Below are 25,430 nucleotides of genomic sequence, written 5' to 3'. Positions count from 1 at the left end.
AAAATTTTTTTTTTAGTGAATCTTTTTAGTGTACAAAGTCTTCACTTTTATGTTGAAAAAAGTGTAAGAAAGACACGAACAAGGTAGTGGAAGAAATATCTATAGTGAACCCCGTGGTTCTAGTTACTGTACTGTACACTGATCTAGTACCGGACGTGTTGTTAGTGAAGCTTACTTTTTAGGCACTGAAAATACAATTTCAGGGGAAAATGGAAAAATAATAATTTATTTCAAATTACTAATTGTACATTTTCGTGAAAAAGTATTCTACATATTTTGGCGGATCGGGATTGAATGGTAGTTCAAATATTATTTAAATAATGAGTGCATGATGATGGAAAGTGAGTAGGAGGACTTTGCTATTTCAGTAGAAGTATTTTAAACACTATTCAGTAATGAGTGGAGAAAACAATGGAATACTAGAGAATCTGGATAATTTGTCCTCCTACACCAGCATCAACTTTTTTTGAAGCGTTACGTATAGAAGATGGAAATTTCACACCTTCCCACATGCCTTAGGCAAGCAACTTGAGATCAGGTGCCTGTACTGAAAAGGTTTTCCTTATTGCCATCCTAAATGTCTCTTTCTTGCCTTGTCTTTAATGGGCAGTGGATAGAGTTTGCTTCCTCTTTGCTGTGCCATTTTTTCACATAGGAAGTCTGTTCTCCTGTCTTCCCTTGGTCATGCTGCACAAGGAAATGTACATTCAAATATGAAGAGTAAAGAAAAGCTCTAAGAGCAAAGCTAGCCTATTTAATAGAGTAAAGCTGAGGTCAATGAAGATAAGAAGGAAAATCTGAAATCCCTCCTGGTGCTCTGGAAGGAGAAGCACTGGGTTTGAGAAAAGGATGTAACAAAATATAATGCAAGTTTCGAGTTGTTGAGTTTTATTGCTGTTACTTTTTTTTGTTTTGTTTATGTGGGGTTTTTTTAAACAAAACTGAAAGACGGAAGGAATCTGATAAGGTTTATATTGTGATATTCCTGTAGCTAGGGTGAATGTGAAGGCAGTGATAGAGTGCTGGGTTCGTTCCTATGGGATGGTTAGGTGAAGATGGAAAGGCCACTGTGGTTAGAAATGTGATGTGTGTTTCTTACATCCATTTTGTGTTGGTTTTGGTTTATAGAGGAAATTAATTGATAACAGTTGATGCTAGGAGAGAGAGAGTAGAGGCCTGAGATTCTTTTTCATTGAATTAGACTTGTACAAATGCATACTCTTTTACTTAATTGGATTTGCAATTGCATAGTTGGCACAATCCACAACCAACAGTTGTTTTGTCATTGATACCTATGTTTCAGATTTGAGGATATCAGGGCTCCTCAGCATCCCATCAGGGAGAACGACACAGAGCAGGATAACTGACCACAGGGGAAGGAGCAGCGATGGGTAAAGGGAAAGCAGTGGTATGGGTTCACATGAAGCTTCAGAGGGAGGGTGGGCAGGGAGACATGCAGAGAGCAGAGAATATAGCTGCACTTGAGCCAGAACATTTGATTTGTTACAAAAACTCAGCAGTATGTCTCCAAATCAGTGTGAGTCTGTATATATGTGAGCTTTCACCTACCTGGAGAGGGTATAGAGGGACTACTGTGGATCAGAGCTGAGCCTGCTCTTCTCTCGAGAGTCCAGTTTTCCAGCCTTTGCAGCAGTTCTGGGCTGAGATGCTGTTCAGCATCTGCTGTAGAAAATTGGGTGGTCATTTAGTGCTGGTTCCTCTTTATCTGCAGCAACATGAAAGATTCATTGTAAGACTTCCCCAACACCACGTACTTTGTGGAAGCAGTTAATACAATTACTGTAGAAATGTTGAACGAGTGACTTTCATGAATTAAATTCACTTTATGATTGCAAGACCTAGTCTCATCATAATATTTGAAAGATAGTATGAAAGAACTCATGAAATGTTTGAAGAAAAGCTTTTTTAGAAAATTGATTTTGATTCCTTGGAAGTGGAATCCCTGGGAAGTAGAAACCATGCTGATAAAGAGTATTTTAAAAAATGACATTCAAAATGGCTAAGGTTTATTCTTCAAAAGGAAGAATAGATACTGGTGACTCTTCATGGTTAATGGAATACATCTGATTGTGGAGAGATGTGCATATGTCTATTTTTGAATAGCACAGTACACAAAGAAAGGTCTTCTGTGAGCTTTGAACAGACAGCTCAATGAAATCCCAAATCTGGTCCTGGATATGGCTATAGGTAACTTCAGGTAGGGCATAGACCTTCACACTAGCTTTTGAGGTGTCAGAATTTCATTATGTGACCCAGTAAATCACCTGTATGTATAGGATGTGCATTTGCTGGAGTGCAAAGCAGCTGTCTGCTGGCTGTTGTTAAGCAAGAAGCATCTTTCAGCAATGAACAGAGCCAAGAGAAACATCCAATGCATAGAATGCTTATAAATGCTGTCACATGTGCATGACAGGAGTTGTTACCTTGGCCAGTACTTAGGATCAATATAGGTTATTTAAAGATTCCAGAAATGTGAACTTCTGAGTTTAAGCAACAGAAAAGGAAGGAAAAAAAAAGAAAGATATAATTGAGCACTCAGTACGTCAAGGAATATAACTAAATTTATGCCTAGTTTTAAAATTAGTTTACAGCTCTCAGGGGAGAGATTCAACTCCAAACTGACACCTGCATTTTGGTGTCTGTGTGTGTAGTATGCTGTGAGCCAGGGGGTTGCCAGGCTTCCCAACAGTCAGTGGAGTTGGAGCTAATGTCAGTGGAGCCTGGGGAATAATTCATTTTACTTCAATGCAGAAGCCTCCTGGCTGTCTAGCTCAACAGCCACGAAGCATCTATATGCTTATGTAATTTCCTAAATCAAATAATGTACAGCAAGGAAATAATATAAAAACAATTGAATTTGTGGTGTCAACATGAAATGTTCTTATAAAATGCAAAGAAATGCAACAAAGCAACTGATAAATAAGAAGTTCCTGAAAAATTTTAGGCTACTAGTGAGGTGACCATTTTATTTATTACACATTATTATATTAGCTATTTGTTAGATATATTGATGCACTCTTATATCTGTTTTCAATTACATGTTAAACATTTTTTTAAAATTAGTGAAAAGTAGGATGATTTTGTGCATCAGAGTAATTATTTGTAGTAATCCATTAATTGATACAAGCCATTACTGATACATTATTTGACTAAACACCAAGAGCCTGACACTATTTTTTCTCAGTTACAGAATTTAAATTAATTTTAAAATATTGTAATATAATTCTCAAAACCACAAAGTTCTTGGCCAAAAAATTGACATGAATCAAATCCATGTATGCTTATTTTACTGACAAATCAAAACAATAATATTTTGACTTAATGTTTCCTTTAAATATACTTTGTCAGGAAAGAAACCAGAACATGGAATTTTTCAAAGATCAATAATTGATACACTTTGTGGTACTTAATTAATCCCTTATTGCTTTCAGGTGCATGAATTAAATGAATAATGAAGTTTAATTAAAACAGATGTATATATTTCATATTTTCTTGTCTTTATTTTTTGAAATATTTTTATCTTTTTTTTACCTATAGAAGGTTTTTTAAAAGATTAGCTAAGGAATGGAAAAGGCAGTTTATACCAATTTCGCTTTAATTATCAATGCAATTTTTGACATAGAACAGGTAGTCTGTCAGGAAGCTGGAAACAGAAGAAAGGCTAAGGGGAATCTCCATCCTTTGTTGAATGTGTGAGGAAACATAGGGACAAAGGATGAGGAAAATCCTGAGGTACTTAATGCCTTCTTTGCCTCAGTCTTTAATAGCAAGACCAGTTGCTCTCTGGGTATCAGTGCCCTGAGCTGGAAGACAGGAAGGGGGAGCAGAATGAAGCTCCCATAATCAAAGGGGAAACATTCAGCACCTGCTACAGCACTTAGACACATACGAGTCTATGGGGCCAGATGGAATTCACCCAAGGGTACTGAGGGAGCTGGGGAAGTACTCACTGAGCCACTTTTCATCATCTACTGGTGGTCCTGGCTAACTGGGAGGGTCCCAGGTGGCTGGAAGTTGGCAAATGTGATGCCATCTAGAAGAGGGGCTGGAAGGAGGAGCCAGGGCACTAGAGCTTGACTAACCTAATCTTCTATGATATATACTTTGTGGAAGAAGGAAAGACTGTAGATGTTGTCTACCCAGACTTTAGTAAAGCCTTTGACACTGTTTTCCACAGCATCTTCCTGGAGAAACGGGCTGCTCATGGCTTGGATGGGGACACTTTTGTGTTGCTGAGTCAAAAACTGGCTGAGTGGCTGGGCCCAGAGAGTTGTGATGAATGGTGCTACATCCAGATGGCAAACAGTCACTAGTGGGGTTCACCAGCATTCAGTATTGGGATGAATCCTGTTTAATATCTCTATTGATGATCTGGAGGAGGGAACCAAGTGCACCCTCAGCCAGTTTGCAGAGACCCCAGTTTGCATGGGAATGTTGATTTGCTGGAGGGCAGGAAGGCTTTGCAGAGGGATCTGGACAGGCTGAATTGATGGGCTGAGGCCAATTGTGTGAAGTTCAACAAGACCAAGTGCTGATTCCTGTGCTTGTGTCACAACAACCCCAGGCAGTGCTATAGGCTGGGGAAGAGTGGCTGAAAAGCTGCCCAGTGGAAAAGGACATGGGGGTGCTGGTTGATAGCAGCTGAACATGAGCCAGCAGTGCGTCCTGGTGGCCAAATGGCCAATGGAATCCTGGCTTGTATCAGAAATAATGTGGCCAACAGGACCAGGGCAGAGATCATTCCTCTGGTGAGGCCACACCTCAAATTCTGTGTTTTCAGTTTTGGACCCCTCACTACAAGAAAGACATTGAGGTGCTGGGGCATGTCCAGAGAAGGGCAACGGAGCTGGTGAAGGAGGTGGAACACAAGTCATAAGGAGTGGCTGAGGGAGCTGGGGTTGTTTAGCTTGGTAAAAAGGAGTCTCAGGGAAGACCTTATTGCTTTCTACAACTACCTGAAAGGAGGTTGTAGTGAGGTAGGGGTTGGTCTCTTCTCCCAGGTAACAAGTGACAGGACAATGGCCTGAATTTGTGCCGGGGAAGGTTTACATTGAACACTAGGAAAAATATCTTCACAGAAAGGATTGTTAAGCATTGGAACACACTGCCCAGAGGAGTGGCTGAGTCACCATCCCTGACGATATCTAAAAGACGTGTAGATGTGGTGTTTAGGGTCATGGTTTAGTGGTGGACTTGGCAGTGCTGGGTTAACAGTTGGACTTGATGATCTTAAAGATCTTTTCCAACCTAAACAATTCTATGAGTCTTTGAAGTTTTGTGGTGTTACACCTCTCACATGTTTTTCTCATTACCTCTTTTCCCTGTACCTCTAAAATACCCCCTTTAAACACTTCCCTGCTCTTGATCTGACTCTTTTCTCTGAAATCTTTCACATCTTGCTGAAGATACCTCGGATAATCCTCACGCGCCCTTCCACTTCTGATGAAGATACCGACCAGTTGCCCCCAGACCCTGATGACTTTGAGCCTGAGGAGCCTGGCAGCGCAGGAGGCCATGCCTATTCAGACTGTCTGAGCAGCGCTTTTTATCCTTCCTAATAAAGTACTTCTCTGGAAAGAGTTAATGGGTGATTTTCTCTCCCATCGTTTGATTACATTTAGTGTAGTACTTGAACCACTCTGCCTTATTTATAGCAAAAACCATTAAATGGAGGACGGATTTGAGCTGGGGGAGCAGAACCCTGTTTGTATTTCTTTGCCTTGAACTTTCCTTTGGCCAGCACTTGAAACAAAATGCACTGGGTAAAGTTATGTGAATGTCACCATGTGTTTCAGTATCCACTTGTAAGAGTGTCCTACAGCACCTAAATGCAAAGGTGAAAAAAGCAGGTGATTTTTATTCAGAAGGTACTTTACCCATTTGGAAACACAGTGAAAACAATTGTGTAGTTTGTTGTTTTTTTTTAAAATCTTGTGTCCATGTTTTGTCTGTACAGCTCATCCTTTTATCTGCCCCCATGTTCTTTTGAATTGTCCCTTTTAATGTTGTTTTCTATGAGAATTAAAAAAAAAAATCTGTCTTTAATAGTACTGGGGTTTTTTACCCACAGAGAAATGTTATTTGTGTTGGAATTCTGTATCTCATTCTAGTGTAATAAAGAATAGTTTCTCCAGGTATATCAGTAATGTGAATATATATCAGATTTGAACAAGACCTGTAAGTTGCATTTTATTAGATCCAAATGCAGGAGACACCTTATGCAACTATGTACCTGAGAGTGAACTGAGAAGCAATTTCTTATGCTTGAGGAACTGTCTGAGACTCTTTTATTTCTCCTCCTGATTTGCATATAAGCAGAGCACCTTTAATTTGCCTTACTGCAGTATGCCAGTATTTCATGTATGTATGTGTGTGTGTATATATGAGGTAAGCATTTAAAAGAAAATGTTCCTGTACAACAGTGTTCAATCCTTTAATTCTCTTTACTGCTATTCAGATTTCTAGTGCATTTTGAGATGTTTAATAAGCATATGTGGGGTTCCAAAGTACTGCCTTAACTCAGAGGTGAGGTCTGGCCCTGCTAGACTGGAATGTCATTACTTCCTTTTCATGTACATGAAATGTGCATTGATGGGTTTTATGATGTTTATACAGTTTCTTTTCCTGTAAATATAATATAGCACAACTCTGACCTGGTAAATCCACATCTTTTATTCCCATTTCTCAAGTGATCATTCGTATATAACTTCAATGAATGCTGGCATGTGGCTTTTCCAGAATTATGAAGTTCCCAGGAGAGTATGGCTGTCACAGAGTTAGAACAACATCTCCTACTGACAAAACAGATATTTTATTTTGAAAAGATAGGTTTGCAATAACACTATGATATCACGTCAACCGCATCCACTGTGGTTTTTTCATTATCTTGTACATCTGCATTTTAATTGAAGATAGGAGTAGGAATATTAAGCTAGTTTCTTTCATTTGCAAAATGAACATCTTAGAATCTGCTATGACTTTAATATTAAAGACTATATTATGTGCATAAGCATTATCTTAAATGATGTTGATAAATGAAATAATAATAAAATGTTTGCTTCCCATCCCTTTTCTTCCTCCAAAATAAACAGGGTTCTTCCACCATGACTTAATGTTTGATCAATGCATATTGCAAAAATATCAACCTCAGAACCCACAAACACTTTGGCAATCTAGCTAGTACTGTACAGTTTATTACTGGTTTTTTGTCTCTTACTACACTGCAGAAAAAAATAAACTCAGCTGTTATAAACCAACCCTAGGCTGCAGAATAAGTAGTAATTGAGAGTTAGTAAAATAAAAGTAAGAGTTCTGTTGAGAACTCTGTATTGTATTTTTTTTCCTTCTCATAGATAGGTGTGTGTTTTAGATTCTTCATTGGGTCTTGGAAGTCAAAACGTTTGCTATCAAAATTCCAATCTTTTAACCAAATGCTGTTACCATTCAGGAAACTTTTAAACACTTAGATATTTATCTGTCCTTTTCAACTGAATTTGTTTTCAAGGCAAACTTCATATGGCAGTGTAGAGAATTTTGCTGTGGTTATAAACTTACAGTGGTAACCTCTCTATGGAAAAAAACTGAACACACATTGACAAATGAACCCAAATACTTATGTAAATGGACACACAGCTCTGTAAAATATATCAATCAAAGCCTATGCTTATTCAAGCTTTTATTATAAAAAAATCTCCATAGTAGCAGATGATTGTTCCGCTTTTGTTCTGCAAGAGGGGCAGAGGTGCGGGTCAGATGCTGGTGTCCTTATCAGCGTTACTGAGTAATGTCTCTTTTGAGGTTTGGCTGTTCGATAAGAGTGGGCAGAGACAGAAGGTGGAGACGGTGCAATGGGAGTTGGTCTGTTAATGACAGCTCATATCCTGTGTTCTTGCTTCCTGGTGACCTGGGAAGTGACTCGAAAAAACCCACTGCCTGGCTATGGAGCAGCCACTCATTTTCTATAGGGAACAACTGCCACATCATTTAAAAGATAGCTACAAAGATATTTAATACTTTCCTAATTAGTCACTTCTCATCATTGTCACATCCATCATTGTGGAGGAAGGGATGGCAAACAGTACCCAAAAATATGGGAGGGAAGATTTTTTGTTTGTGTGTGTAACTCATCTATTGAAATATATTTTACAGCCCAGGATAATTTGGTTTGCTGGGATATAGCAGTAATATTCAGGGACATCATGTGTATATAGCTGAAACAATGGGTATTTGACAGAAAAGAGATCTGTTGTTTCACTCCCGTATGTACTCCTGGAGGACAGCAGATGTAGGATCTTGCCGGCACAAGGATAGTCCACTTCAGAACAATTGACTTAGAAGACCTGCAAAGAGAAGAAAGTGCTTACAGCTTACATGGACTTCCACGTCAGAAAAGGCTCAGAGCTCTTGGAATCAATTTGTTGTAATGTTGAAATAACCTTCCTAGTTTTCATGCTCAAATGTATACAAACTTGTCCCTTTGGAGAAACTTTGTCAAGGAGCCTCTTGCTGCCTGTACATGACATGTAGGATTCTGCTTCCTCACACGTAAAGCAGAGACTGGCGGTGCCTGTGATGTTTTCCTCTTTTTCCACGCCTGCCACCTCCTGCTCCCTGAGTGTTTGCAGAGCGATCGGGGTGGCCCAGGGAGTGACAGCAGCAGCTGCTGGGTGCCATGGCAGGAATGTGGACCCACCTCTCTTAAGGATCAGCTTCCCACCCTTGGCTCCTGGCTGCCTGGAAGGTAAGCCTGCTTTGTATTACTGTCCAGTACTCTGCCGTGCTCTTCATTTCTGCAAGGATCATGCCATGAAATGCCAGCTAGAAACGCTGCTGGGGTCCTGTCATTTCCAGGCATGTGCATGTGACCCTGGGTTCATGTGACCTGGAGTAACATAGGGATTGCTTGCTGGTGTTGCACGATGGGACCGAGAGAAGGGTGAGCACCAGAAATAACCCAGAAAGCTTAACTTGTGGCATCTGCCAGACTGGCAGTTACGAGCAGTGAGGCAGCTTGCTGAGTTTTGTGCTTGTTTTTTCTTTCAACTTTTTGATTTAAGTGTGGGACAGGAACTCTCTCCACATTAGACTTTTAAAAATCACTGTGGGTGTGATTTCTATATTACTCTTAGGATTTTTAGCTGATATATGTGACTTAAGTCACATAGCTTTCAACTGAGTATAATATAATTGACCACATCAGGGTCAGAATTAACACTTCTAACTGTTGAAAGCTTGTGGTGCGTCTAATGCAGAACAAATAAAAGCTATGGGCTTAAGAGCAGCAGTGCAGATGTGTGATGTGTGGTGCAGCCATTGGCTGGCAGCCCTGGGCTACCACTAAGCCAGGCTGGAAATGAAAATAGGCAAAGTAAAATAATTATGGAAGCCACATGAGTGAAAATAGCTAAGAGTGACAGGCACACATCGTGATAGTCACTGGCTTCATTCTCTAACAACAGCAGATCAAATGAGCACAGAAAATACATCTGCTTGAATGGCTTCTTTACACAATACTGCTATTTAGGATATTCAGCACTTGCCTCTTACAAAAGAACTCACAGCCTTCCCCCTCATCAGCTTCATCTTTTGGCCTCTTGTTAGGTCCTGCTCTGAGAAGAAAAACAAGTGTCAAGAGAGGAGTGACTGTAATAAAAAGAATTAATCAAAAATAGCACAGTAATTTAGGCAATGTCTAGAACATGCTTTTACTCAGCACCTCTTTGCTATGTTTTCCCTAGCAAAGTAAAACAGGAAATATACAGTTACTGTCTCAGAAAGTCCCTGGAGTAGAATAACCATTATTTCTATGTAAGAAATAATGTACTCTCATTATTATATAAAACCAAATTCTCATATGGTTTAGGATCATGGTCTTTCCTCAGGTTTAGTGGTGAAATATCATGCTGAGCAAGCTGTGGTAGATAATAAGATGATGTCAGCTTTTTTATGATCTCTCCAGAGTCCTTATATAATTCAGGCTACAGAAGAGCCCTGCATCCAGTATTTCCTGGGCTCCCTGATTTAAGCAGGATGGCGTGAAGTTTGGTGTCATGCTCTCTTGCATTCACAGCTTTTTTTTCTCCTGTTCACATCTCCAATGCAGTTTGCTTCAACTCCCTTGCAGTTGCACAGTCAGCAGTATGATGCATATAAATTTCCATTCATGAGAAGTGGAGCTTCTCAAGTGAATGCTATTAGATGCTTTTACAAGAATGCTAAGGGAAAACCTACTTGTGAAACTACATACACTCATCACCATCTTACCTTAAAATTATTTAGTGCAGTCACTCCAATAGTCACTTTCTTGGGTCTTTCTGTAGTGATCATTTTTGACATGGGTGAGCTGACACCTGGAAACAGTATAAGACCCTGAAAGTAGAGACAATAAACATGATTGAAGATGAAGTTTTAGGGTAGTTAGGATGAGTGCTTAGTAACACATGGCACAAATACCAGATAAAAATCTGCCATTGCTTGCTTATATATATGTCTCGAGTCCTGTATTGCTGCTTCATTGCACTACTGACAGCCTGTTCCTTTAGGACATGGATATCTGCTCTCTAGCCTGAGGAGGGAGTGACTCCCTGGGAGCTGACGTTTGGAAGCCTGCTGCCAACCAGGGTATCCCTGCCACCAGTGGGACAGGGCTGGGAGCATACCAAGCAGAAGCAGTTGAATGTGACCACCTGAGGGGCTCCAGTCCTTGACTGTGATTGAAAATTATTGCAAATGGACAGGTTAATGGGAGTGGAGGTGCTTCAGGTTTTTTCAGCTCCCACAGGAATGATCAGTAACAGTAAACAGGAGTGTAATGTAAGCTGCAGTTTGGATCCCACTGAAGACCTCCTTTGAGGTCAGTAAGTGGTGCAAAGACATTATGCAAATTTCTTGCCTCAGGGATAAGTTTCAGCCTCACAGAAAAGATTTTGGAGATATGAACTTCTTATTACTGCTTACCTTCTTGCTGAAGAGTAGAGAACTGCAGCTTTCCTCTGGGTATTATGTTGCTTACTTTAGTTCCTTTTATCCCAGCATTTCCAGGAGACACAGTGGGGTGTATTTTTACTTTCATGACATCAAGCTCACATTTATTCCCTCTGCTATGGCAGCCCTTGCAGATTTGACTGGTTCTTTGCTTTTGCTTTGCCACATTTACTCTTCTGCTGGCTGTCTTATTCTTCTGAAAACAGAGGTAAAAGAAAAACTAAAGAAAAATAATTGTCACTGAAGTAACTTTTTCTTTGTTCTAAAGAATGTTTCAGAAAAGGTACAGTCTAAGGTTTGAAGGGAGTGTTTGTCAACTTTTCATATGTAAACTGTATAGACTGTAGGGGGTCAACTGACTGCCTTTTCTTCCTATCTAAGGCTCTAAAGATTCGGTGAGTATCGCATCTATCAAGAAACATGCAGAAAGGAGTGTGCCTAGTTTGGACTGTTGAAAAATGATAGATAAACAAGAGTTTCATATTATTTATTTACCCTATGTGTTGATTTATTTATTTTACAGAGTCTTCTTTTACCGATGTATTGAGAGGAAGAGGTGGAAAGGATGTGTGTTTACTAAGATTTAGTGAGGTGCTTAAAATACCAATTTTACAGTTTTGTAATGAACCACAGATTGACCAGAGAGCACATTCTCGTTTAACAGAAGCAAACATTTTCTGTGTTATTCTGTGTCATCATGCTTCCCCTTCCCATGCTGGTACATGCAGAACCAGCCTTGTGTGTAGATTGGTCCTGAGACAACATGAGCCCAGTTGATGTGTCAACAAAAGGGTGTGTTATATACCTTGGCATCCTTAGCAGGGACACTGAGAGGTTCCTCCAGTACTGCAGCTTCTAATACTGGCCTCCTGGCCTTTTCACTTTGAACTTGTTCTACAGTCCACTATCAGATCCCACAACCAGGTTCTATATGGCTATTAGCTCCATTTTAGATGTTCACTGGTCATTTCTTCATGGTACCTGCTGAAAATTTTGCAATGCTTTCTGCGTTTTGAAAGTGCAAGATGTCATGTTCTGATATTAGAAAAGGAGACTACACTCTGCATGAGGGAATATGGGAATAGCTCAGTTCCAAACACTCAACAGGGAAAGACCAACAGTCATGCTAAAGCACTGTTTTAAAGTATTTTCCTGTATGCTTTCATGTCTACATAACAACATGTGGTGCCAGTTAATTATATTCATCATTTTACTTGCTTAATAATCTCTGTGAACACAAGTTAGTGCTACTGAGACATAGCTATTAATTTTCATGGACTTTTCTGGAATGAGCTTTTGGGGTCGAGAGGGCAAGGAGAAAGTGAATGGGACCGGTAACCAAAATCCCTCCTGAACAATTTGCTGTGATACCAAACCAATGTTTATTGTTATCAGAGGCAGCTGTCTGCCCTTTCTTCACGCTTCTATTTGTGGATTTTCGTTGGCTATAATTGGAAACATGCGCTGACCAGAAATCACCACAGTGCTGCCTGATACTTTTCTCTCCTAACTCCAAAAGTACAGGCATATCTGGCATGTGGTCAGGTTGAATCACTTCTGCTCAGGATATTGAGTGGTTTTTATTCCCCTGGGAAATGGAGTTAGGAAAACATGAAAGCAAAGTCTCAGGAAGAGCAGCTTCAGAGGAAAAGCAAACGGTAAGATATATTGAGAAATGTTGATATTTTTATTTTTTTTTAATTTAACTATTAGAAGAAAAAGGAAATAATCCATTGTACTTTACAGGAATATTTCCTGGCTTCCTTTAACCACTGACCTTAAAGATTGAAACTTCATGTATGCTAAATTAATTATGATGGTACATTTCTGTGGAAATCATGGAAATTTGTGAATGCATGTGAAATGCAAAAACTGAAATCTATTTAAATACTGATTTGCTATCATTACCCAAACTGATAGCTAATAGTCTGTGGTTCTCTTGTATTTTTCTTGAAGAACTATTTAATATCTTTGCACATTATTTTCCATAATTTTAGATCAGTAAATGGCAGAAGAAATTGTTTGTGTTTGGAGTGAATCTGGAACTTATTGAAAAGAGGTGTGACCAAAACAAATTATTAAGAGAAAGTGAAAACAGTCAAAACACAGTTTATTCCTAATTATCTTAGGCTTGCAATGCAATTTATAATTTGCTTAACATTAACATGGTTATTTTCTTGATATCACAAAAACAGCAGTTTATTCTTGGCTTTCCAAAGGCTGTGAAGAAAGGTGGCCATCACTCTTGCTAAGAAACAAATTAGCGCTGAATTTTTTAGCACTTACCTTAAATACTAATGGCATTGTGTAGATTTTGTTTCGCAGTTGGCCAACATTTACTCCTGTTTAATCATAATGTTTGCCTCATTTAGCCTCAGTTAAGTGAGTCTTGGCAAGCTTGTGTGTTAGTTAACAATTTTAAGTACAATTTCACCAAGGCAAGGTGCTCTGGGCAGGAAATAGGGAAAATGCTGAAACTGAAAGTAATAACCTGCCCTTAAAGTACCTTTTCTTTTCTACAAAAAGAAATATTTATCTAAAGAATAATATCTGAAAGATCATTGCTAAAGCTGCAGCATGAAGTTCTAGAATATTATTTATTATTTTACTTGTTCATTTTCTAATTAATGGATTAATTCTTTAGACAGTGACCTCATGTTCAACTTTTGGTTGATATATAAAATATAAGGAAAACTCATCAAAATTAAAACAAGTGTAAAATCCACTTAAGCTTCAGGTAAGCTCTCAAAGGAAATCTGTGATTTTTTTTCTAGCTTATGCATAGAGAAAATATATGGCAATGTAATCAGCCAGTGTGATTATCTAATTGCAGATTCATGCACAAGGAATTGAGCAGACAACCTTAAGTAAGGCTTTTCCAAAATACAGAGTGCTTCATGTGGAACCCTAATGATCTGCTGATGACTTTCTCTTTGTGCATCATTTACTAATTTTAAGAATAGAAAAGTGGAGCAAACAGAGACCCCACTATTGAGAGCCACACTAACACCCATGTCAGGTCACACACTGTTCAGTAGTTTCAAAACTAAATCCTCCCAACACGTTGAGCTGAGAGAGTCCCTGTTAGCAGTGACAGGTCACATTCCTGCGGGTGCTTAGTGAGGGGGATGGAAGAGGCCCTGGCTCAGTGGGTTTCACAGCGCTGTTGACTGGGGGAATGCTTTGGTCCTGTGCCAGTCCTCCTGTCCCTTTCCCTCTCCCCTTCCAGCTGAGCCCTAGTCTCTTCTCTGTTCCACCTCTCTCTCTCTTTGCTTGTTTAGTCTTAATGCCTTTCTTTCTGTTTGCTAGATTGATTTCCCTGTGCCTCTACATTTTTTCCCTAGTTTTGTATCTTCTGGGCTTTTATTGATTCTTCCCCTTGTTACATGTGGTCAGGTCAACTGACTGCATGAAGCAATGTCAATTTGTGATACAGATGCTATTTGTACATGTTATTGTTGATGTCTGTTCACATATTTAACTTCAGTAGAGCAAATACATGAACTATTTCATATTCCTGCTTCCACATCCTGTGCTGCCTTTTTGCATTTCAGCTCAGTTACAAACTGTCTGTTTAGCCACACTGGTGTCCTGATAAGTCTGCTTGTATTCCTGAATCATGGACTGTCTTGCATGATTAAGAGGTTGCTTTCAAGGATGTGATGGCTTTCCCTAGCTCCTTGTGTTTTCAAGCTGCCTTCCATGGTATCCCACTTACCAGCTCCTGCATAAGCTGAAGTCAGCTTTCCTAAAGCTCAGGCTGTGTGTTTGTCTTCCTCAGTCCCCCATAAGATCTTAGGCCTTGCTATTTTGCAATCACTACAACCAAGCCTGCCACTGAGTGTAACATCCCCAGCCACTTCTTACTTGTTTCTGAATAACAGATCTAGCTGTGCATGACATTGGTTGGCCCATCCAGTGCCTGAATCAAGAAGTGTTCCTGACACCCTGCAGAAATTGTCTGGATTGCTTGTTCCCTGCCGTTTTGTTCTCTACAAGTGTCACAGAAGCTAAAGTCTCATGTAAAAAAATCCCAGGGTGTGCAATCCAGATACTTCCTTGAGTTGTGTAAAGACATTGTTGTGAGGAGCACTGCTCACTTCCTCACCCCATCCGTGCTGTTTGTAGCCCAGCCCCAGCATGATGTCACCCTTGCTGACTTCTCCGTTGATCCTGACCCACAAGTCCTCACCCAGCCCTGTTGTTCAACCTGTACAAAAGTTCTCCACACTTAAGCTGCTGCTTCACGCGAAGATTGTGTCTTACTTATTTTCCCTGTCTTTCTGAAGAGCCTGTGTCCCTTGCAGTGCTATAGCCATGTGAGCTATCCCACAGCATCTCAGTTATTTCTACAATGTCATAGTTCCGTGACCTATATTTATTTGTGTGTGTAAGACAAATCTTGGATTTGTCTGCCTTGTAACAAGTATTTCTAGCTATTTTCGAAAGAACAAAGTCTATGTCATCCTGAAAATATTCCGACTGTAGTGTGTCAATTAGAGTCCAGTTCATGCTCAAAGTTTAACATCCACAGAAGACAACCTCATTGGCAATTTTATGAAATGGTATTGTACCTTTACATTCACTGCTTACTGTGGATGAGATAAATAACATAAAATTCTCTGCCACTTCAGGCTATTTCACCATATTTATGACATTTATTGTTAAAGAATTCTTGTCCTTGCTTCCTGGAGGAAAACTCCTCGGTGGCCAGAATCCTGAAGATTCTTTGTGTGGAGTTGACTATGGAAATGGAAGATAATGGAGGTCCCATTTTGTAATGGGAAAATAGAATGACTCACTATAAAATAGATTGGACTAAGCAGATGGACTCAATTTTCCTTTTCATAGTTTTGATAGTTCAGAAGGACAGAGTAATTCTAGAGTTTTCCTTTTGAAATGACAGCTCAGCTCAAAATAATCTGTTTTCATTCTGAAGTCCTCCTCCCTTAGTACATATTGCCTCTGTTATTTGAATTAATTTTAATTATATTTCACACTTGTCTGTTTCCTATTTGATCTATTTTCTCCCCACAAAAAAAGCACATAAATTATTGCATTTAAAATAATGTTTACATTGACATGTTTAGCAGGGAACTTTCAATCTTTGTACTTTAGTTTGTAATATGAGGGGTTTTTTACTTTCTTCCTGCACTGAGTAGCAATAAATAACAGTCCTATACAGAATATAAATTTAATCGAATATATGAATCAAAAAGAATGCCACGTAATCCTTGAAATGGCATTAAGGTTAGGTTTTGGATAAGAGGGCTGCAGGACTTCATTCAAGGAATTAGCTTTTGCTTTTCGCAAACAAAATGCGAATGTGGCTCATACAGAGCAAGGCAGTTCGGATCAAGCCCACCCAAGTGAAACAGTGATTAATCTTTATACACTGGTAGCAACATAAAGAGTCCTATCATTATAAGGTCTTCTCCATGGGAAATGTGGGAAGTAGAGACTCCTTGAAGAAGGCAGCCTGTTTCCTGAAGTTTGCCACTTAAGGGAGCCCAAACAGAATGGAGGATGGTATCTAATGAGGTGACAGCTGTTGACTCCCTGGAAGGCAGGGAGGCCCGGCAGAGAGACCTCAACAAATCAGAGGACTGGGCAGTCAGCAACCATAAGAGGTTCAACAAGGGGAAGTGCCGGATTTTGCACGTGTGACGGGACAAACCTGAATGCATGTACAGACTGGGGAATGAGAGACTGGAAAGCAGTGCCCAGAAAGGGACCTGGGAGTCTTGGTCAGTGGCAAGTTGAATATGAGTCAGCAGTGCTCTGGCAGCCAGGAGGGCCAACTGTGTCCTAGGGTGCATCAGGTAAAGCATCACCAGCCAGTTGAGGGAGGGGATTGTCCTGCTCTTCTCTGCACTGGGGTGGCCTCACCCTGCATATTGTGTGCAGTTTTGGGCACCACAATATCAGAAAGATATTAAACCCTTAGTGAGTGTCCAAAGGAGGGCAATGAAGATGGTGAGGGGCCTTGAGGGGAAGCCGTATGAGGAGCAGCTGAGGTCACTTGGTCTGTTCAGCCTGGAGAAGAGGAGACTGAGGGGAGACCTCATTGCAGTCTGTAACTTCCTTTTGAGGGGAAGAGGAGGGGCAGGCGCTGATCTGTTCTCTGTGTTGGCTAGTGACAGGACCCAAGGGAATGGCCTGAAGTTGTGTCAGGGGAGATTTAGGTTGGATATTAGAAAAAAGTTCTTCACCCAGAGGGTGTTTGGGCACTGGAACAGGCTCCCCAGAGAAGTGGTTATAGCACCAAGCCTGACAGAGTTCAAGAAGCGTGTGGACAGTGCTCTCAGGCACATGGTGTGACTCTTGGGAATGGTCCTGTGCAGGGCCAGGAGTTGGACTCAATGATCCTTGTGGGTCCCTTCCACTCAGCATATTCTGTGATTCTGTGACTGGTCCTGCTTGCAGGTTTTGTTGTTGATTTAATGACATGTAAACCAGGTGAGGAGTATGAGATGGGAAGGGTTGTTTGAAGAGCAGAAGATAAGAAGAGATCTGGGTGGAGGCTGGTGAGAATGGGCATGGCAGGAAGCACTGGGTACAGTCATGCCCCTGCAGAGACCCCTTCTATCAGATCATGCTCGCTCATGTGCTAGTGAGGACTGGTGTCAGAGAGGTAGAGATGGCAGCACACCCTCTGGGCTCAGGCTGTCCCTTCTTTCCCAGAAGCAGAATGCCGTGGCCAGTGCTCTGTGACACTGTCTCTGGGCATGCACCAGGCTCTCAGAGCAGCTACTTCCTGATGGCACTGTGGTGCTTAGCTTGGGCAGCCACATGATCAGTGGTGGCTGCAGCACTGGCCAGAGAGACACGGTAAAACCTCCGTGCAACAGAACAGAGAAGGGAGAGGAGCCAAGGGAAAAGCAAGTGCGTTTTTGTGCAGATACAGGGAGTCTAACACTTGGACAACAGGATCATCCTTGGCAAGAGCAGATATCTCTATGGTTGAGTAACAACAGAATAGCTGCCTCTGCCCATGGCTTTGGAGAGGAACTGTGCTTATGCCTATGTGACACACCAGTCTGTTAGCCTCTCCTCCCGGTGTCCACAAGTAAGCGCCCTTCTAGATCACTCCAGTGGGTGGGGGGAGCGAGCCCGGAAAAGTTGAGGTGGGAGGGATGGGATTGCTTCTCCAGGGAACAATTTGGATTGGAGTCTGTGAGAGGGGCAGGTCTGTAGTTCCTTGTGCATCAGGTATCTGGCGTCCATGCAGGGCTCAGGGTCTGCGTGCTCGTGTGTGTCTGGCCAGGACAGCGGTGAGGTCGCCCGGTCGTCTCTTTCTTTGGAGAGAGGAGGGTATAATCGCTGCGTGTGAGGATGGCAGGGATTCAGAGGGGTCGAAACACAGAGATACAACCCAGAGTGCGGAACATACAGGTGCTTCTGTGGGTTACGCACTGTGAGAAGGCTGGAGGACTGCCTAATACAAACCACTCCTCCTCTCTGCCTGTTCTCTCACCTAGCAAAAGACAGGCTGGTGGCTGCTAGGCTGCCGATTTACATTCAGTTGAGAGGGTAAGGGTGAAAGGTGAAGTGAGATTTGTTGTTGTTGTTGTTTTTGTTGTTGTTGTTGTTGAAGTCCCCTTTCTACACTGGTTTATTTTATACTTTAACTTTTCTACTTCTCCCTCCTGTGAGAACACACCTACTCCCAAAAGAAACTGCTGAAGATAAGTTACCTGCCTGAATCCTTTCTTCACTTTGATAATTCAGTGCTGAAGTGTGAGTATCATATTCATCTCATGACTCAGGAAACTAAATAACTGCAAATACTTTACTATAGAGTCAGAGAAGGTTTTATGTGAGTATACATTTAAATGATTCCTATTTATCTTAGAGGAAAGCTTTAGTTCTTGTTCTGGAGGTTGTATGTGACCTCCTCGGGGAGCTTTTGTCATGCAACTAAGTTCAGCTGAGTTGACACACTTGAGGCACTTTGTGCTACTTTGTACCAAATAACATCAGCCTTGGCTAAAAGGGTTGCTCATGAGAGACACTTTCAAATGTCCCTGAGCTTTGAAGATCGGGACTGAGGCTTTGTATTAGCTACAGCAAGAAACTGGTAAGATCCTAGCATGGAGGCAATTATGTCTTGCTGCATAGGTATAGAAAAATGGCCGAGACAGCACTCCAGCTAGGAGATCAGCATTTCCTCTTGCATACCTAGAGTTGCATTCCTGCCTAGCTGTGTAGAGGCATGGATTACTTCAGCAAGTGGTCACCGCGGAGGAAGGAATTAACTTGGAGGCTGCATGTAGCAGCATATTTTTGGCACTGTTGATGTGACATTAAACAGGACCAGAGCAAGTGGGAAGCACTGAATTCTGGTCTGCCCTTCTTTCTAATCCTGTCATGTAATACAAGTGCAATAAGGCAAGAGCTACCTTTTCTTTAATCTAAAGCTAATCTTACAGAGACACTGCTGGAACACTTGAGTTAGGGTTTGGTTGATCAGTGGGAAAAGAGCGATCTTGGAGACATGATACCAGTGCACTTTTGAGTGGAGGTTATGTGAAATATTACCATGCAATCTCATACAGGAATTCAGAAGAGGAGGGCAGCAGATCTCTGCAAGGAATGTTATAGTAAAAGAGGCTTTTCATGAACAAATAGTAATTGCATGTTTTAACATTTTGGTGTGAGGAAGTATAGGAGCTCCTATAACAGCTGGATCAATTACTACCACAGTCATGCAGTGCAATTCGAGTGATTGAATTCTGGGGGAGTCAGCAAGGAAAAGAGTATTAGCATGGAGAGACAGCCCCTGCTGATGAATTAAAGCAGTTCTGAGAAATATTTTTAAGCACTGGAACTCTCTTAAATTCAGTTAAATGGAAAGATTGTTCTGTGGTATGGTATTGGTTTGATACTTGTATATCTTGAGAGTTAGAATGAGTGAGAGACCATTTCCAGAAATAAGTTTGGCTACAGAGACCATTATTGAGAAAAATCTTATTTTTTTCAGAAGATATTCCTCAGGAGTGTGTGAGTTATCAGTGATAATTGTGAAGATGTTCACTGTCCATTGCTGCTGCTAACACTGATATTTGGGATTAACATGAGGAAAAAGTCCTTCATTAGAAGTCTAGGGCAGCACTGGAACAACCAGGGAGTTTGTGGACTATCCACTCTGGGAAATTTTCAGGACTTCACTGTATGAAGCTATGGCTGATTTGACCTTGCTTTGGCAGTAGTCTTACTTGGATCCATATGCTGGAGTGGATGTCCTCTAGAGGTTCCATCCAAACAACATTTCTTTCATTTAATTTTGAAGCTGCAGTGCAGCATTTGTCATGAAACATGGTAATAGCTTTTTCCATCTGCAAATTTCTTTTAACACATTTAATATGTATACACAATAAGACTGTGCTTATCATTGACATCTCATACCAACATTTTAAACCTAATGCTTTCAATTCACTGTTCTTTGAATTCTGAAAACACTCAATAATACAGCGGTGGCATTAAATCTGTTGCTTTTATATGAATTCCTGGAAACAGACCTTGTTGTTGTTTAGCCCCAGACAGCAACTAAATAACACACAGTCACAACCTCACCATCTCCTTCCCTGTCCTCTGCTGGGCAGGGGAATTAGAAAAAAAAGAAAACTTTTGGATTGATATAGGAACAGTTTAATAATTGAAACAAAATAAAATCATAATAGTAATTCTAATTATAAAAATAATATTAATAATAATGAAAAGGAGAAAGAGAGAGGAATAAAACCTAACAAAGACATGTGATGCACAATACAATTGCTCACCAATTGCTGACCAATGCCCAGCCTGTCCCTGAACAGGAATCAGCTCCTCCCAACCAACTCTTCCCAGTTTATACATTGAGCACGATGTTCTGCAATATGGAATATCCTTTTGACCAGTTCGGGTCAGCTCTCCTGGCCATTCTCCCTCCCAGCTTCTTGTGTACCTGCTCACTGGCAGAGCATGGGACACTGAAAACTCCTTGATTTGGTAAGCACTACTTAGGAAAAACTAAAACATCAGTGCTACTAGGAAGAACCATGTCCCAGCTGAAACCAGGACAAGCTACTTGACAATGAACAGAATAAAAAGAGAGAGGTAATTAATGAAAGAGATAAAGAAGGTGGATGTTAACTGAGCTGGACTTGAAGGACAACATGCATGTGGTGTCCCACCCTTAAGGGGAGGGGACCACCCAAGGTTGAGAGATGGTGAAAAAGGAAAGACAAAAGTTAGAGTCCACAAAAACTTACAGTTTTATTAGTAAATTATACACACAGCGTGGAAACTGGTATGTTAGTCCCTTATAGCATAAACACACTGCAGTGGATTTTGAATAAGGAGAAGGGTGAAAGAAGAGAGAGAAATTAAAGAGAGAGAAATTAAGGAGAGGGAGAGAGGAAGAAAAAAAAAAAGATCAGCAGTCCTGACTACAGCATCAATCCAGCTCATGGGATGTCCAGGGTCCTGGGATGTATGCGCATTTGGACTTTGTGGGGGTACCTTTTTATAGATAATTTTTCCCCATCCTGGGTCTAAGCTTCTCCCTTTCTATGCAAATTAGTTATCATATACAGTTCATTCTTCTCAACTTTCTGAAAATGTGTTGGAGGGCTTTGAGGTTCTTCAGTGGTTGTGATCCCCCTCTACTGGGTTGGCCTTTGGTCAGCAGTCCGTGCTTGCTTTTAGACCTCATAGCTGCACTTGTGCTCTACTATCTTGTGCTTATCTCCAGAAGCCAGAACAAGGATGTTTATCCCAGAAAAGTGCTGCCCTACCTCTGTATGGCCCCCTTCTCCAGTCATATCCTGTTATTTCTCACAGCGTGTTCTTACCAACAGTCCTTAGGTGTCTCTATTGCTATCAGTGACTCTCTGATGCTGCTGTTTGAGACTTACACATCAGCCTCTTACCCTCTGAGTTTCTACAGTGTTACCATATTAGCTTTGTGTGGACTATGAAACGCATAACATTTCAGTTTGTTTTGCCCTTTCCTGGGTACACAATTAGATTCTTTTTAAAGGTTGGTAATGATTGCTTCTCAAAATAAATTTCCTAAATGCATTTTAGACATTGAGTGTGAACACCTTAAGCACTAACTTACCCAGAAAAAACCAAGTCTCTCAAATAAAATGGTTGATGAATCAGGGTGTCTGTTTTTCTGCTTGTTGGTTTTTCACTCTCTTTTTATAAAAAATATGGCCATATAATGTACTGTTGATTATTAAAGGAACTCCAAATAATGCATCAAGTCTCTCTCAAGTGGTGTTTGGTTATTTTCAACTCTTCTTGAGGAGAAGATTCTGTTGGATGAGAAGTGGGAGTAGGGTAGCTTATATTTCGTTTCCTTTGAGAACACACACAGGATCACTCTCGAGGAGAAAAGACAACACAGAAAGAATCGTGTCTCGCAGAATATACCACCTAAGGAGTCTTTCTGCTGTGCCTTTTGCAATCGGATATGTCTGTCTCTTATTGGCCTCATCAGCCACCAGCGTGCTTGTAACAAATGTGGTTAGAGCCTTCCTAAATCTTCGTTCACGAAGCCCAGCCATGATTTCACTTTTTTAAATATATAGTCTGCTGCACTGATGTTAGCAAAGACGGGTTTAAAAAACAACCTATGTGTGTGCTGCAGACAAACAACGAGGCACTGGTGAGTACCTACCACTTCCTAACAGGATGTAAAATGGGGCAATGCCTGGTGGTTCTTAGTTTCTAGGACCATGCCAAACCTTTGCTTTCTTTTGTTTCTCCTTTAGAGGTGAACTCTACCTTAACCACCAGTTCTGTGTATCGAGGCAACAGAGCTGCAGCTCTTAATCAAATATGATGGTCATGCAGGAAACCTTTCTGCATTTAGTACTTCATTTTTGAGAATTAACTGGTAGCTTTTTCCAAAGGACTGATGGTGACTTGTAGTACATACTGCAAAATACTTTCTGATAGCATTTTTGCTATAATAATATCTTCCTGATAATGAAGATCCATTCTTGAAGAAAAGGGACAAAAACAGATTTGCTGAACGTAGGCGAAAATTTAATTTTGCTCAACAGCTTTTAGTTTGTTCAGGATTCTGAAAAGCGGACAGTAACAGGTTAAAGCTTTTTATATCTTAAATTGTATGCAAATTAATGTATTCATACACCAGAACTGACATATATACAGAAATCCCCCCCAAAATTTCACGTATCTCTATGAGATTGAAATTGAATCATTGCCATTCTGTCCTTGTCTGTTTCATGTTTCCTATCTTGATCTTGAAGAACATTTGGAAATCAAACATTGGAAAATTATAGTATTTTTTAAATGTTATGTTTTTAACTTATGTGAAATGGAATCAATTGAATTCACTTTAACAGTTTAAAATTGAAGTTTCAGGGAAGAGCCATCAAATTTTTTTCCCCATTGAATAGCTTTAAAATTGCTTTCATCAAAATTCCATACATCTCATAAAAAGTCACTGACAGCACGTTTATCACCATTTTACTGCTTCTTACAAATACAGCTATTACTGATGATTTTATATAACAAGCATGTTAAAAAAATCTTTAGATTTTTCAGCCTCAGGCAAGAACTAAGTAGTTTAATATTCTTCTTTAGTAAATGCACCTTGAAATATATTCAGATCAAAACCCAAATATCAACTGAGCTGTGATAATCAGAGATAGTAGTTCTTAGCAGAGCTGCTAAGCCAAAACTCAGCTTTTAGTCTGAGACAACAAAAGTGAAATGTAAAGTATTTGTATTTGAAATTCTGGCAGAGAAAAGGATGTGATTTGTCTTTCTCTCTGTTTTTCTTTAGCAGCTGTTTCCACTAATGTGATGGAATGGATCTCAGTAGAAAATACAGCAGCTTTCCTTATAACAATGGTATTTACAATCTATTAGGCAAACTGCCACTGTTATTTACATATTAAAAAAAAAAATCTCAAGAAGCTGTCAGTGGTTTATTTGTCAGGAGAGAAGTAGCTCAATCTAACAGGAAAGATTTTTTTTAAATTTTATTTTATTTTTAATAGTAATGTATCCTAGCTTATAGTGTCTTTTTCTGAGAAAGGAAGTGTATGCGCTGAAGGAATACAGTGATAAATGATTATGCAATGAAGTCAACCTTCATTCAGTTTCTCCACATTTTCTAAGGAGTAGAAGTCAGGTCTGAGGGGCTCCAACCTTGCCAATGACTTGTGGTGACACAGTGCTGCACTGTGTGATGGATTGCCTGGGGTTTTCAGGGGCTCCAGTGCACTTTAAAGTTTGGAAAATAGGATTACCAGAGCACATTTAATTTTCACTTTGTTTTATTTGCTTAGTTTTATTTGTACGTGTTATGATATAACTGTTATTAACGGGATTACAGGCTATTTCTTTCTTCTTAAATGGTGATTTTTCTTAGGAATCACCATGACCAATCAGGACAAGATGCCATCAGAACAAAAGAGTAGTTACCCTTAGTGTCTTATAAGTAAAATATGGTAAAATAAAACCTATTTTTCATCCCTCTGTTTCCAATTGAATATTTTTGCATTTTTTCAGAATATGTGCTTCCTGACATATGCAGAAAATCTAAGGCAAATGGTTGAGATGTACAAAGAAGAGGAAAATTGGCATTTTCACCCTTCTACACAATGCCAGTCAAAGAGACGAGTCCAGAAAATGATTCTGCATACTGCAAAGTGCTCTCAGAAATTACTCACTGGCAGAAAGGGGCGTGGGTGGCACTCTCAAAATTACTAGGGACCAGTTAAAGCAGTTTCTTAAAACCAGCTACATTTGTGGATATTAGTAATTTTAAGAAGTAGAAATGATCAGACCGCTTGACTTCCTAGGAACACTGTATCACTGCCTCTCTGAAGTGCTCGAGTACAGCAGATATGAGCATCATGTAAAAGTATGGAAAAAATTTTCGTGATGCTCTGTGCAGTGTAGGTTTTGGGAAGGGTGTGAGACTGGGCATTGCAGTATTAGGATGTTCTTTGACACATGCTGATGTGGATTTTCAGAATATGCTATGGTGTAACAATATTACATACTCCTTATAATTCAGAATTTATTTGAAATGTTGCCCCAGTATTCTGGAAGCACCTCTTTTCTGTTTCTGTACTTGACTTTCTTGGTAGGAAATGCTATTAAGAACAGAACTATTTATATGCTTTTATTTTTGTTGTGTATTGTGGATATCTTGTAAAACATTATTTGTCCATTAAAATGTAAATTAGAATATTCCAATTAATGTTCCTGAGTTCTGTTTTTGTTACTGTTTCTCATACACAATCTTACAGATTTAGATTTTTGTTCATTAATGATGAAGGAGAAAGTTAAAACATTGCCTTCTTTCAGACTCCTTAAACAAGAACAATTTGTTCCAATAAAGGAAATAGTGGCTTTTGCATAAAACATAAACCAGTAGTTGCCTCACTGAGCTA

At 40.1% G+C, this 25,430-nt stretch overlaps 2 protein-coding genes across 3 annotated transcripts in view; both read left to right on the top strand.

Annotated features, from left to right (window-relative positions):
• The window catches only part of LOC116784582 (protein scribble homolog), a 28,778-nt gene extending 22,447 nt beyond the window's left edge, over positions 1-6,331 (top strand). The window contains exon 7 of the mRNA XM_032683347.1: positions 5,427-6,331. Within this exon, the coding sequence (XP_032539238.1) occupies positions 5,427-5,579 (153 nt within the window). The 3' untranslated portion in view covers positions 5,580-6,331. The remainder of the gene's footprint in view (positions 1-5,426) is intronic.
• Positions 6,332-12,506: 6,175 nt separating this feature from the next.
• The window catches only part of MLIP (muscular LMNA interacting protein), a 106,550-nt gene continuing 93,626 nt past the window's right edge, over positions 12,507-25,430 (top strand). For both annotated transcript variants that reach the window (XM_032683950.1, XM_032683949.1), the window contains exon 1: positions 12,507-12,662. In XM_032683950.1, the coding sequence (XP_032539841.1) occupies positions 12,600-12,662 (63 nt within the window). In that variant the 5' untranslated portion in view covers positions 12,507-12,599. The remainder of the gene's footprint in view (positions 12,663-25,430) is intronic.

This window comes from Chiroxiphia lanceolata, chromosome 3 (genome assembly GCF_009829145.1).
Source record: "Chiroxiphia lanceolata isolate bChiLan1 chromosome 3, bChiLan1.pri, whole genome shotgun sequence".
In the NCBI taxonomy this organism is placed as follows: domain Eukaryota; kingdom Metazoa; phylum Chordata; class Aves; order Passeriformes; family Pipridae; genus Chiroxiphia; species Chiroxiphia lanceolata.
Note: the sequence above shows the minus strand (reverse complement) of the source record. Positions and strands in the feature narration are given on the sequence as shown.